Source organism: Nyctibius grandis (assembly GCF_013368605.1).
Source record: "Nyctibius grandis isolate bNycGra1 chromosome W unlocalized genomic scaffold, bNycGra1.pri SUPER_W_unloc_1, whole genome shotgun sequence".
Taxonomy (NCBI): Eukaryota; Metazoa; Chordata; class Aves; order Nyctibiiformes; family Nyctibiidae; genus Nyctibius; species Nyctibius grandis.
The window spans coordinates 8,399,669-8,414,656 of NW_027167472.1; the positions used below are offsets into that span (position 1 = coordinate 8,399,669).

The following is a 14,988-nucleotide window of genomic DNA, read 5'->3' on the forward strand; positions in this document are numbered from 1 at the left end:
TTAGACCAACAGTTCTGTGTGTTGAAAGAAAGGTTTTAGAATTCTGAATGGGGTTCAGACTATGAGCATATTTGGCCTACAATTGTTATGGTATGTCAGTATGCAGAGTTCGGACATTGTACATCCCTTCCTAGCCACATTCTGCTTCTTATTTTCCAGCTAACTTAATTCTGTAAAGTAAGGACCTCCTTTGCGATAGCTCAGATGATTAATACAAATTTAAAACCTCCTTTTCATGTGAGTGCATAAACAGACTGCAGTAAGCAATACAGCTATTGCCATGAGACTACTGGAGATCTAATTATTTATTATCTTCTCCTCCTATCCCCCCTCTCTCTTTGTATTTCTTTAGAGGGCAAATACCTCTATCTGGCAGAAGTCAGTTGGGGTTGCTAGTACATGATTTCCAAACGTTCAGCAGAGATGAAGCTGGATCTGTATTTTCGCAGTAATTTGAACCCTACTATGGGAATGACTGAAAAATATTAGTGACTTGCATTAATGTGATACAGTATAGCATTTTGCAGGTATACAGTTCAGCAGTTGAAATAGATGGGTTGAATTTTTAAAAAAGGTGTTTTCAAACTGAAGAATTTCTGGAAACAAAGTTAAATCTTGTGGTGCATGGTCTCGTTCTTACAGTTCAATCTTGCATGCGGGAAAAGATTCATCTTGCATAACAACAGTGCTGCTGCTTGCCAAAACCATGATGTTGAGGTCCTGCTGTTTCTCATGGGTCTCTTGGTACCATTCCCTCATCACTTCAGAGTCATGAGTTGGGATTAAGGTCACCTGCAACACAAAACAGGAGAACTCCTGAGGAATGGCCAACAGAAACAACTGATAAGAAAAATGTCTTTGTAAGAAGTCCTGGCCAACAAGTATGATTCCCTTTTGGAAAGAGTGGATCTTTATGCAATAAATACTTAAATAAATGGATGGATAAAAGGAAATAAATAAACATATAGATAAGATGACTGTAAAGAAGCAGTTTATCAAAATAAAACCTCGGTTCTCTAAGGTGCTGAGATGCAACTTTACAGAGAAGTAGCAGTCTGTAGTCTGCACTGATAGCTCTTCAGATTATGGCCAAATATTTTGTTTACTTATTTATTGTGTTGGAAAGGCACATGAAGTTTCAAAGTGTATGTGATTACCATATAAACCATGAAATATTCACTTTTCCTTCCTACTTATAAACTGCAAGATTTCCAAACTTGGATCATATATGGTATAGCAACAAGATGAAATAGCCAAATGGCCCTGTAAACCAGTTCCCAACTGTTTTATTCTCCAGAGGTAGGTCAGAAGGGCCAGAAATGGGGGAGCAGCTGAGTATGGTGCATATCTGTGCTTCACTTGGGTGCCCTCTCACATCACTGGTGAAACAAGGTACCCAGGCTGGGAGCTCCTGTCCCCAGCAGTCGTCGCCCACTCCAGAGATGCTCTGGCTTCCTGTAGTTGCTTTCCAGAGAAGATTAAATTTCCAGGTAGAAATACTAGTGAAGAGCCTACCTGCATGTTACTCTCCCACTGGGCCTTGCCCTCCAGTAGGGAGTCCAGAACAGACCTGCTTGGCTCCTCAGCTGCAGAATCATTCCCGCTCACCACATAGTAGGATGACCGCACCCTCTTGAAAAACTCAACATCAACATTCTTGCAATTGCTGTGGTTGGGAATGTACACCAGATCCAAATACACTGGAGGTCCTGGAGGCACTGATGTAGATTTTGCTGACTTACTATTCCCAGGTCCTTTGGAAATCAAACAACAAAAGAATATATCACAGGCTGATTAAAAACATGCATTTATTAATTACCATTATAACCACTGAGATGATATTCTTAAAATTGCTAGTATTGGTTAAGCATTACATAGCTACAATTGTACTTCTGTGTCCCCTGAAACAATTATGGCATTACACTCTTACATCTAATGACACATTCCAGCTTTGTTGTATGCCAATTATGATTGTACTAGGGGGAAAAAAATGGAATAAAAGTAACTTACTATATAATACAATAAAAACTTGCTACCACATAACCAACATTTGACTGAATCTTTCCCAGTAATATACTACTATTATCCAACAATTACTATGCAGGGCTTTGATTACTGAATTGCCATTCAATAAAAGCAGTATTATTTTCCAAGCTAAGAAGTAAAGCTTTTCAAAAGTCTCAGGTATGCATGATTTTAAAAGCTAGGGTCACATAGGGAGCTCTGCAGAAGTGGTCTTGAGATTTGGAGTATCAGCACATACCAAGCCATAGTAGCTGTTGATATGCTCAGACTGTCTTGCAGGTGCATCAGGAAGCTACTATGTGAGCAGAAAGAGGGGCAAAGAGGAACTTGGGAGAAAAGAGAAACTTCCTAAAGCAATTACTTCAGGAAACAGAACAACTGTTTGTTTGCCTGCTTGATACTTATTTGCATATACAAACTAGCCACTTATCACAAAAAGTAAAGGGAAGCATGTTTTTGCTGCTATACATAGTGTAGTATTAAATCTGGCATGGGAAATCAAGGACAACAAGAAGGGCTTCTTCAAGTACATCAGCAGCAAAAGAAAGACTAGGGAAAATGTGGGCCTGCTGCTGAGTGAGGTGGGTGCCCTGGTGATGGAGGATATGGAGAAGGTGGAGTTACTGAATGCCTTCTTTGCTTCAGTCTTTACTGATAAGGCTGGCCGCCTATGAGGACATGACTGGCTGGGTAGATGAGGGGAGAGCAGTAGATGTTGTCTACCTTGACTTCAGCAAGGCTTTTGACACTGTCTCCCACAACATCCTCATAGGGAAGATCAGGGGGTGTGGCTTAGATGAGTGGACAGTGAGGTGGACTGAGAACTGGCTGAACGACAGAGCCCAGAGGGTTGTGATCAGCGGTGCTGAGTCTAGTTGGAGGCCTGTGGCTAGTGGTGTTCCCCCAGGGGTCAGTACTGGGTCCAGTCCTGTTTAACTTATTCATCAATGATCTGGATGAAGGGACAGAGTGCACCCTCGGCAAGTTTGCTGATGACACAAAACTGGGAGGAGTGGCCGATACACCAGAAGGCTGTGCTGCCATTCAGTGAGACCTGGACAGGCTGGAGAGCTGGGCAGAGAGGACCCTCATGAAGTTCAACAAAGGCAAGTGTAGGGTCCTGCACCTAGGGAGGAATAACCCCATGTACCAGTACAGGTTGGGGGTTGACCGGCTGGAAAGCAGCTCTGCAGAGAAGGACCTGGGAGTTCTGGTGGACAAGTTCACCATGAGCCAGCAATGTGCCCTTGTGGCCAGGAAGGCCAATGGTATCCTGGGGTGCATTAGGAAGAATGTGGCCAACAGGTCAAGGGAGGTTCTCCTGCCCCTCTACACGGCCCTAGTGAGGCCACAGCTGGAGTAACTGTGTGCAGTTCTGGGCCCCCCAGTTCAAGAAAGACAAGGAACAACTGGAGAGAGTCCAGCAGAGGGGTACAAAGATGATCAGAGGACTGGAGCATCTCTCTTATGAGGAGAGGCTGAGGGAGCTGGGTCTGTTTAGCCTGGAGAAGAGAAGACTGAGAGGGGATCTTATCAATACTTACAAATACCTTAAGGGCAGGTGTCAAGAGGAGGGGGCCAGATTCTTCTCAGTGGTGCCCAGTGACAGGACAAGGGGCAACGGGCACAAACTGAAACACGGGAAGTTCCATCTGAATATGAGGAGGAACTTCTTTACTTTGAGAGTGACAGAGCCCTGGCACAGGCTGCCCAGGGAGGGGGGGAGTCTCCTTCTCTGGAGATATTCAAAACCCACCTGGATATGACCCTGTGCAACATGCTCTAGGTGAACCTGCTTTGGCAGGGGGTTGGACTAGATGATCTCCAGAGGTCCCTTCCAACCCCAACCAGTCTGGGATTCTGTGATCTGTTCTAAGAAGAGGTTCAGTCAAAAGGAAGTTCAAAGTTTAAACACTCACATTAAAAATACTACCAAAAAAACCTGCTTTTGCTACATACTGGATCACGGTGTGAACTGACAATCAGGATTCAACCAGTAATTGCATCCAGATGATCACCATTTATGTTTTATTGGCCTTCTCATGATGTTACAGAGGATGAAGTTTGGTAAACTAAATTATCTGAGCAATGCACTCTATTTAGGATCACATATTGTAAAGCCAGAAAAGTCCAATACAATTGTCTAATGTGACCTGCCGTTCATCATAGGGCAATATGCCGAATAAGCATCATAATATAAGATTTCCTGAATTAGAGATTTTTTAACTATTGGGTATGTTACAAAATCTTTTATCATCTTTCATCATAAAAAAATCTGTGATACATCTTTCTGAATTGTGGATACCAACACTGGATAAAATATTATACATTACATTTTACACTTAAGTGTCATTATCAAATAAAGCCTTGTCTTCAGCTCTATTGTATACTTGAGAAGTATGCTTCAATGAAGAAGACTCTAATATAAAGCTAAAGTGCTAGAGAAATGTACAGCATGAGGAACAGTATTGCTGCTTTGAAAAGCATCTACTAAAAGAAAGGAACAGTGGATCACTTAAACTGGGGAAGCTAGAGATAGCTGAATGCTGGTTTGCTTGTACTGAATCCTAGACCTGCTCCTTGTAAAAAGCTTTCAATACAACATTATTCATGACAATAGCAAAATCGAAGTATCCCCAAAACACTCTCTAACAAGATCTGCTGGAAACAACATATTAGCACAATGTCTCCTTCAGTAATCTAATTCATATTTTACTACTACTTAGAATATGCAACAGTCATTCAAAATGACATTAATTTGCTGTATGTTTAGTTATCACTGATGGCATAAGACTTTAACTGGATTATGTGATATACATGCTCAGCTCACTGAAAGTGCTCTTACTACTGTTATCATTTTTTTAAAATACTCTTTTTAAAAGTAATCCAGCAAAGTAATAAAAGCATCCAATGTCTGATAGTACCTTTGCCTCTCACAATATTCAATTGCAGTATTTTATGTTAAGAGCATTATGCCTATATAATTCTTACAATGAATAAAGTGGTTCACTTTACTACTGATTTCACTTCACCTACAAAAGTGGTACTTTTAATTCTATTAGCTGATTAACAATTCAGACAGGTAATATTAAGTTCTTTATATTTGATGTACTCTCTAAGTCTTTACATCTGAGCAAACTGACACCTAAAGTTTCTCAGATTGCAGAAGTTAATTCAGTGAATTTCTTTCATTTAAATGTTGCCTTAACATGCCAGATTTATATTTAAAACATGGACTTTCTTTGGGGGTTTACTACAAACCACATGCTCAGCTGATATAAAGGCAACCTAACTTCACTGCAACAACTAAGAAAAATCTTAACGTTAGGGAACTCCTATCTGTCTTTACCTGTGGTTGCAGTCTTTGTTGACTTGGATGTTGTTGTATTTGCTGCATTCTTGGTGCCCTTATCTTTGTCTTCCACGCGAGACTTTACTTCTGGATTAGAGATATTTTTGTTTGCCTTCTCCACAGACGACTCCTTTTTTGGAGAAGCTGTTTTGGAAATTTTGTCTAAAGATTCTTTTACAGATGGCTTTAGTGAAGCCACTTGTTTTGATTTACCATCACTTTTTTTAACAGGAGAAGATGACTTGGTCTTAGTACCCTGCTTTTTTGTCTTTGTCTTTTCTTTGAGGTCCTTCTTCAAAGGTTTACCCAAATTCTGATCAATGGGCAAAGTCTCAGGATCAACCATGGAGACATCAGAGTGCCTAGGGGAAGGGCTGTGATCCTGTATCGGGACAGGTGGTGGGTCAATTTGTTTGTACGTAATTGTCTTGTCTGTCGGAATGGTTTCTGACTCATCTTCTGAGTCAATGTTAGCATCTGCAGTGATGGAAGGGCATTCCTCAGTCTCTGGGGGAACATCTGAATCAGTCTGAGATGGGGCAGACTCACTCACGGATGTGGGAGGGGTTTCATCACACTGCGGCCCTTGCTGCTTTCCCCCAGAAGGTGGCTGGGCTCCCCCAGATTGAGTTAATGGCTTCTCTTGATCTTGAGACTGTTCATCACTTGCAAACCACTCAAGGGGATTTGGGTTGATAAATGAGGGTGAAAGTTCAGTTTTAGGATGTTTATATTCGCAGGAGGACACAAGACATAAGTCGACATCTTGACGGGATTCTGCTAACGATTTTCCTGGAGTAAAATGTGCACTTGCTTCATAGGAATAGCTAGTAGCTTTGGATGACCTGGTGGTTTTCCCAGTTGTCTCAAATGAGTAATCTGTGGTTTCAGGTGAGCTGGTGGCTTTCCCTGTTGTCTCATAGGAGTAATCCATAGCATCAGGTGATCTGGTAGCTTTCCCAATTCTCTCATAAGAATAATCTGTGACCTCAAATGATTTGGTGGTTTTCCCAATTATCTCACAGGAATAATCTGTGACTCCTGGTGACCTTGTGGTTTTCCCTGTCATCTCATAAGAATAATCTGTGGCCCTAGGTGACCTAGTAGCTTTCCCTGTTATCTCATAGGAATAATCTGTGGCCTGAGGTGATCTAGATTTTGCAACTGCCTCATAGGAGTAGCTAATATCCTCTGGTGACCTAGTAGTTTTCTCTGTGACCTTGTAAGAATAACTAAGTTCTTCTGGTGACCTGCTGCTTTTCTCTGAATCTTCTATTTCTGGGCTGATTAAAGGTTCTGGACTGTGCTTTGTTAGGGGTTCCTGGTAACCAAATGCTTTGACAGAGGACACTTGCAGCGACAATGATGATGTGTGACTAGCTGACACCACTTCTGTGATTGCAGGAGGTGAATGTGGAAAACTAGGAGAGTACAGAGGAGAAGATTTCCTTGGAGTTAATGGAGATGATAGGTCAGACTTTGGTGACAGCTTTTCTCCTAGGCTCTGCACCTTTTCTGAGGTAAAAGAAGAATGTAGTGACATATCTCTGTGTGGAACAGCACCTGAAAAAGTTTCTTCTGGCAGTGGCGAAGTTAACTGTGAAGGTGTATGAGCTGATGAAGTTGAGGATGAAGCTTCAATTTGAGAAATTGAAATAATTTCTGAAATATCCTTCTCCTGAGAGTAAGATGACTGCTCCACAGGGAAAATCTTCTGTGCAAAAGTAGGCTCCTGTATATCTGAAGGGCTATAATCTACTTCTGTCGGTCCATTTTCAGATATATGGTGTATACTAGTGCCTACAGTAGGATAGTCTGGAGATTGCCTACTAAAGTCCATTGCTAAAGACTGCTCAGGGGACTCCTGACCAAATTCTATTGACATAGTTGACTGCTCAGGAGATCTGTGATCGTGTACTGGGGTTCTTGATTTTGTGGTTTTAGGTGAGAAATCTGGTGGAGAAATTGACATGGGCCTTGGGCACTCTTCCTTAGATGGAGACATGTCTGTTTCCTGAAATGTTGTTGGTGTTTGTACAACTGACACTGAAAGGGAATCATCAACTTCAGTAGAGTGGGGGGATCCAACCTCAGCATGCAAAGAAGGAGATACATCATCAGCAGTTGGTTCTGGAAATGAACTAGTAGCAACAGATGCTGTAGAGACAGAAGCTACTCCTTCTATATGGGAATAGGTATCTTCTGCTACAACCTCATCAACTGGAGTTGCAGACTTGTCAGAAACAGTGCCTTCAGAAATTGACATTTTGGTGTCTTCTTTTAAGGAACTGAACTGACCAATATCTATTTGAGTAGGTGAGAGATCACCTGCTAACTTCCGCTCATCCAAGACCAATGAAGACTGGGAGCTGCTGGGTTCTGTATCCTCCATTTTCCTTTCTAGGCTGAAGCCTTCCTTAATTACCATAAACTCCATGCTTTTTTCATCTTGTTTTTCTTGGAAAAGGCCCACAGAGCTGGCTTCAGAAGCTGGGCTCATCTGAACAGGTGATTTTTCTTTTTCAGGTTTCCCCTCAGAAGGACTTCCATAATCTCTGGTGGGAGACTTTACATCAGCACTCAAAAATGTATCATAAGTGGTCTCTGAACCTATCAGTGGTGGACTCCGTAGAGGCGAGAGAACCTTTTCAATAGGAGATTCTGAATCTGGCACAGGCTCGTCCATAGGGCTTATTCTGGGTTTTGCAGACTCATATTTGACTTCACTGAGTTCAAAGCTAACAGGAGCTTCTGTTGACTTTTCACTGGTTTCAGAGGGAAGCTGACTGGATTTTTCATCAGTGGGAGACTGATAATAAGGTGTGTGGCCAGCACTACCAGCAGCAGACTGTGAGGGAAATACTACTTCTAACGTTTTATCTTCAGGGCTTGCACAGTGCTCTTCGGCAACTTCTTGATGTACATCAGGCAATGTAGCAATGGAGACAGGCTCAGCCGAGACCTTGATCTCATTGGGAGTGAGCAAAAAGTTCACACTACGTTCACTCAGTGGTGTTTTGGCAAGGGGTGATGGAGGGGACAAACTCTCAGCTCGACTCTTGGCTGGACTATGTTTTCCACCATCTTCTGGATAGGGTTCTTTGATTTCTAATTTGGCAGTGTCTTGGATTTCACTTCCTTTTTGCCAATATACATCTTGGAATGCAGGTTTGCAGAATTTGTCTTCCTCTAATGAAGAAGGTGGTGAGATGGTAGAAGCTGAGGCGCTATAGTCTTTACCTTCTGTGGCCTCTGTTTTGGATCCTTCTGATAATCCATTAAAGGCATCTGGAAGTGGAGAAAGTTTAGGTCTAGCAAATTCTTGAGAGTACAGTGATGTCTCATACTTGGTAATGTTCATATACTCCTGAGAAGGTGACTCACTTTCATCATTGTTAGTTTCATCACTCATGACATCCCGGGGTGTAGACATTTCATCCATTGGAGTTGGTTCACTGGATATTTCGATGGTAGACTGTGTATAACCTGAAGTAGCAGTGAATTCCTCAGGTTGATCTTCTCTATCTTCATCAGAAACAGTGGCTTCACTTTCTGAACCACCAGGTACTGTTTCATCATGGATAGAAGAAGCCGGTTCAACTGCTGGAGACTGAGGCTCTGAGCATTTTGTTGGTGTAATTATGAGTAGGCCATATTTATCTTCAACTTCACCAGCTTCTGCATCTTTGTCTACCACAGCCATCACATAATCTTCAGCTTCTATTTTTTCAGTCTCCTCTTCATCTCTGATGTCTTCTGCTTTGTCTTCCTCCTCTTCTTCAGTCTCTTCAGTTTCTGCCTTTTCTACTGCTTCTTCCCTGTCTTCCTCAGCCCGTTCATCTGATGCCTCATCATCTGCCTTTTCAATATATTTTTCAGCTTTAATGTTAGCATCTGCTTCAGCCATTATTTCTTCTGAACTCTCTTTCATTTTTCTTGCTTCCTCCAGATATGGTTTTGTGGTGTCCAGTGGTGTCTTTTCTTCCTCATCTTCACCTTGTTCTTCAGCTGCTTCTGTCTCTGCCTTTTCCTCATGATCTGCTTCATATGATTCTTCCAAGCCAGTTCCCTCATCTTCAAACTTTTCATTGTCATCAACCGTGTGCTTTTCCACAGGTTCCAATTCTTCGGGTGTTTGTTCACACTCACCCTCAGCCTCTGTGGTAATTATGCCTTCATCAGAGGACTCGGCAGGTCCTTCATTATCTAATTTTTCTTTTTGGACTTCAAAGGCCTCTTTTTGTTCTGTGCTAGTGAGTTTCAGTTCATCTTCTATAAGTGCAACTTGAGGTTTTGTTTCTTTTATTGTTTCTACTTCTTCAGCTTTTAATTCCTCAAAATCCTTTGTTAAATCCTCTGGTGAAGACATAAGGGATCTCTCCACTTCAAGTTCTTTTCCACTATCTGTAATTTCTGGAGCTGCTACAGTTGTGGCAGTGGCTCCAACTGCTGCACGGGCAGCCTGCGCTCCACTGACTTTGATCTTCACAGTCTTAATTTTTCCTTTTTCCCTTGGCTTTCCAGCAGGTACTGCTTCTTTTTTAGCAGGTTCCTCCTTTCGTAGTTTAGGCTTTGCTGCTGGATTTTTGACTTCAGTTGAAGGAGCAGCTGTCTTCTTTGTTTCTTTAGGAATCTTTTTGATGTCCTTTTTGACTTCTTTTTCTTCCTTCTTAATTTCCTTCTTCTCTTCTTTTTTACCTTCTTTTTTAGCTTCCTTTGGTGGAGCTTCTTTCTTTACTTCCTTCTTAGTTTCCTTCTTCTCTTCCTTTTTCACCTCTTTTTTAACTTCTTGCTTGATCTCTTCTTTTTTGGGTTTTTCCTCTTTTTTGATGGGTGCTTTCTCCTCTTTTTTAGAAACCTCTTTCTTTGTTTTTTCTTTTTCCTCTTTCTTTTCTTCAGGTTTTGCTTTGACTTCCTTTTTCACTGGCTTCTCCTTTACCACTTTTGGTTTTACATCTGTAGCTTGTTTTTCAGGAGCTTCAGTTTTTATTAATTGCTCTTCTTTACTTGTTATGTCTTTTTCTGCCACTATAGGTTTGGTCTCCACTTTTGCTGGTTTCTCTTTTTTAACCTGAACTTCTTCTTTGCTTTCCAGTTTCCAAAGCTTTTCCAGTGCTGGACTAGGCTTTGCAGGCTCTGGTGTTTCTTCTTTAGATTCCTTTCTGACAGGCTTGCTTGGTGGTGTCTTTGCAGCAGGCTTCAGACTCTCCTTGCTGTCTGTTCGTTGTTTTAACTTTGCTTGTTTCACAGCTGGACTAGCAATGTTCCCAGTTAGGTCTTTTTGTGTAACCATTGGTTGTTTAAGGAAGTCTAAGTGTTTGAGTTTTTCTAGTCCTTCTAAAATATTATATTGGGTGCTATTTCCAGGAAACAGAACTCGGATTATTTTTTCTGCAGGATTAGCTGGATGCCACACGATCAGGGATGAGACAGAGGTGAAATAGGATAATGGAATATCTAGTTCTTGGCCATTTGGTAGCAGGAATTCAGCTTTATCTTTGCTAGTACCACTCCACTGTTGCATAAAATATTGTATCTCTTTGCTATTTTTGACAGGATTAAGCACATACATCTCAAGTTTGCCAACTCCCATTTTCTGAAATAAAATGATGGGGTCAATGTTATTTCCTGCATTTCTGAAAAGAGGTTCTGGTTTCATAGACAATTTATTTAAATACTGGAGAGTAATACAAGCTTCTTCTACACTCCTTTTTACTCTAAAGTTAGGATCCAGGTTCTTCAGGTTCTCAGGTACATTAAGGAATACAACTCCTAAATCAGGTGAGATCAGATTTTTCATCCAGTCGCTGTTGGTAGTAGACCCTTGGGACTGTTCCTCTTCTAATTCAGCTATCTTTCGCTGAAGCATGCTATTGATTCCTGGAAGGTTATCATCTCCGATGTGAGTGAGTAGAATGGAATCTACCCTGTCCAAGTGCCGGATAAGTTTCCAAAAGCAAGATTTTCTTTCGGATCCTCCATTTATAAGCATGTTGAATCCATTTACTGCAAACAACGCAGAGTCCCCTCTTCCACCTGGGAAAATATAACAGCAGGGTTTGGAGAGTTTCAAAAAGCCTCCTGAAGTTGGAGGCTCCAAAATGTCAAAGGGTGATGGCACTTCTACTGATTCTGACAGATACTCTGTGAATTCAGACAGTCCTTCCATTTCAGGCAATATGGAAGCTGAGTTGAGTTTAATGTTAATAAAGTCTTGAAGGTTGTGTCTGTCAAGGTTGGAATTTTTCCAGTCTCCTTCCTCAAGGCAGAAGAGAGTTAAGCTGGCTTTGTTGGCAGGGTGTGTGGTGCTCAATAATTCACCAATCTATGGTTGTAAAGCAAAAACACAAAAAGATGCATGTAAATTCATTTTTAAATGACAATTAATGTCAGAACATCATATTTCCTGATCAGATAGGCAGATCAGATTAGCAGGTCGAGGGAAGTTATCCTCCCCCTCTACACGGCCCTAGTGAGGCCACAGCTGGAGTACTGTGTGCAGTTCTGGACCCCCCAGTTCAAGAAAGACAAGGAACTACTGGAGAGAGTCCAGCGAAGGGCTACAAAGATGATCAGAAGTCTGGAGCATCTCTCTCATGAGGAGAGGCTGAGGGAGCTGGGGCTGTTTAGCCTGGAGAAGAGAAGCTTGAGAGGGGATCTTATCAGTACTTACAAATACCTTAGGGGCAGGTGTCAAGAGGAGGGGGCCAGACTCTTCTCAGTGGTGCCCAGTGACAGGACAAGGGGCAACGGGCACAAACTGAAACATGGGAAGTTCCATCTGAATATGAGGAAAAACTTCTTTACTTTGAGGGTGACAGAGCCCTGGCACAGGCTGCCCAGGGAGATTGTGAAGTCTCCTTCTCTGGAGATATTCAAAACCCACCTGGACACGACCCTGTGCAACATGCTCTAGGTGAACCTGCTTTGGCAGGGGGTTGGACTAGATGATCTCCAGAGGTCCCTTCCAACCCCAACCATTCTGTGATTCTGTGATAGATAAAACCTTTTTCATTTGCTTCTGCACTTGTGAATACCTGTCCCAGAAGCTAAAGGAACCTGTTAGCACAACTAGTTTACTGCTGTATTTTTTTAAATACAAAGGAGTAGCTTATGAGGAAAGGTCCCTTCCTCATTGCCCAAAGAAGAAAAGTACCCCAAGGTTCCCCCTTCCCTCCTCTACCCTTTATAGGACAGTACAAGCTTTTATATTTAGAGGGGATGAGGACTACGAGGCTAACGCTGCCAGAGCTGCCACTATCTCTGCCATTGGCTCATGAGTCTCCCTGCTGTCCCTGCCCATCCAGAAGAGCCAGACAAATATCTAAGGGAAACAGCACATCCTCTTAACAGGCAGAGAATAACTGCAGCACAGAGGAGGCCAGTATCCTTCTGGGGCAGCTTCCTTCCTCACCCCCTCTTCACACAGGATGTATTCCATGATACCATCATTACTACAGTTCTTTCTGCAGGCTGGCTCCTGACTCCCAGATTAGCATGAGTGACTGCAGGACAGTTTTCCAGAACACTAAGAAATGATTTATTGCATCAAAAAATCCAAACAGTTGCAAGTTTTGTATTTGTGAGATTGTGAGGTACATATATTTATATATGTTATATTGTGCTGGTTTTGGCTGGGATAGAGTTAAATTTCTTCATAGTAGCTGGTATGGGGAATTGTTTTGGATTTGTGCTGAAAAGTGTTGATGATACAAGGATGTTTTAGTTACTGCTGAGCAGTGCTTACACAGTCAAGACCTTTTCTGCTCCTCACACCACCCTACCAGCAAGTAGGCTGGGGGTGCACAAGAAGTTGGGAGGGGACACAGCTGGGACAGCTGACCCCAACTGACCACAGGGATATTCCATAATATATGACATCATGCTCAGCATATAAAGCTGGGGGAAGAAGGAGGAAGGGGGGGGACATTCAGAGTGATGGCATTTGCCTTCCCAAGTCACCATTACGCGTGATGGAGCCCTGCTTTCCTGGAGATGGCTGAACACCTGCCTGCCCATGGGAAGCAGTGAATGAATTCCTGGGTTTGCTTTGCTTGCACGCGTGGCTTTTGCTTTCCCTATTAAACTGTCTTTATCTCAACCCCTGAGTTTTCTCACTTTTACCCTTCTGATTCTCTCCCCCATCCCAAGCAGGGCAGTGAGTGAGTGGCTGTGTGGTGCTTAGTTGCCAGCTGGGGTTAAACCACAACAAATATATATAAAAATACATATTATATCATATTATGCAATATATTATATATTTATAATGCTTTTTATATATATATTTTATAAATAAAAATATAAACTCAGGGCCAAAGAGCCAGAAAAAATAATGTTAAAATTGTGTGTGTTAAAAATGCTCTTGTCATTATTTTGTTTTTAAACTCATGGACCACAAAAGTGAAAAATCTGGAATAACTCCATTAAGTTTGACAGTGTTTGATAACATGCTAGTACTAAAACCAGCTACTGAAATAAAGACACAGAAAACAAAAAGTTCTGTGTAATAGCATGAAGAGCTACTGTTCTGTTCCAATCTGAACTAAAACCCAATATTTGGTGGTTCCAGATTAGTACACAAACAAACATGAAAAAGTATGATATATTTTATACCTTCTCCCAGTTCCACGGACACTTTCATTGGATTTTTTTTTTTAACAGGAAATTATGTTAAATGTAGCCCATTTCTGTTCTATTTGCTCTTAACAAAGAGACTATGGAATTATGTAAACTTTAAAGAAGTAAAATTCAGACATAAAAGGTCAGTGTAAAATATGCCGACACAGTATCATGCAAAATACCACAACCTTCTTTGCAGAGACTCAATTGTTAGTTCAAGTTATAGGAACAGTTTTCATAAAGATGATGTAGATTAGGCTACAGCTGAATAATTTGGAAGTCTTGGACCACAAGTCGAATCAGCAGAAGAAATGGATATATAAAAAATTAATGATGTTTGATTGCAGTAGATCTCTGTGCGCCTCTGTGTGTGTATGTATCGCTTTCTTTCTTTGTGTTACATAATTCATTTTCAGCATTTACCAAAAATAAAATGCAACAAAGATTCAAGTGCTATTATATAAACAAAAATAATCCAGTCAATACCTAAATAAAGCAGAAAATACATATTTTCTATCTTTCTTTGATGGCCTTACTTTGTATTCAAACCATTTCACAGAATCACAGAATCACAGAATGTTCGGGATTGGAAGGGACCTCGAAAGATCATCTAGTCCAATCCCCCTGCCGGAGCAGGATTGCCTAGACCATATCACACAGGAACGCATCCAGGCGGGTTTTGAATGTCTCCAGAGAAGGAGACTCCACAACCTCTCTGGGCAGCCTGTGCCAGTGTTCGGTCACCCTCACCGTAAAGAAGTTTTTCCTCGTATTTATGTGGAACCTCCTGTGTTCCAGCTTGCACCCATTGCCCCTTGTCCTGTCAAGGGATGTCACTGAGAAGAGCCTGGCTCCATCCTCATGACACTTGCCCTTTACATATTTATAAACATTAATGAGGTCACCCCTCAGTCTCCTCTTCTCTAAGCTAAAGAGACCCAGCTCCCTCAGCCTCTCCTCATAAGGGAGATGTTCCACCCCCTTAATCATCT

General features: G+C 41.7%; 1 protein-coding gene across 1 annotated transcript in view; it reads right to left on the reverse strand.

Annotated features, from left to right (window-relative positions):
* Positions 1-636: 636 nt before the first annotated feature.
* Positions 637-14,988, reverse strand: part of LOC137677107 (microtubule-associated protein 1B-like) — a 74,276-nt gene continuing 59,924 nt past the window's right edge. Inside the window, exons 5-7 of the mRNA XM_068424294.1 lie at positions 5,375-11,702; positions 1,516-1,754; positions 637-792 (exon numbers count right to left, since the gene is read on the reverse strand). Of these exons, the coding sequence (XP_068280395.1) occupies positions 637-792; positions 1,516-1,754; positions 5,375-11,702 (6,723 nt within the window). The remainder of the gene's footprint in view (positions 793-1,515; positions 1,755-5,374; positions 11,703-14,988) is intronic.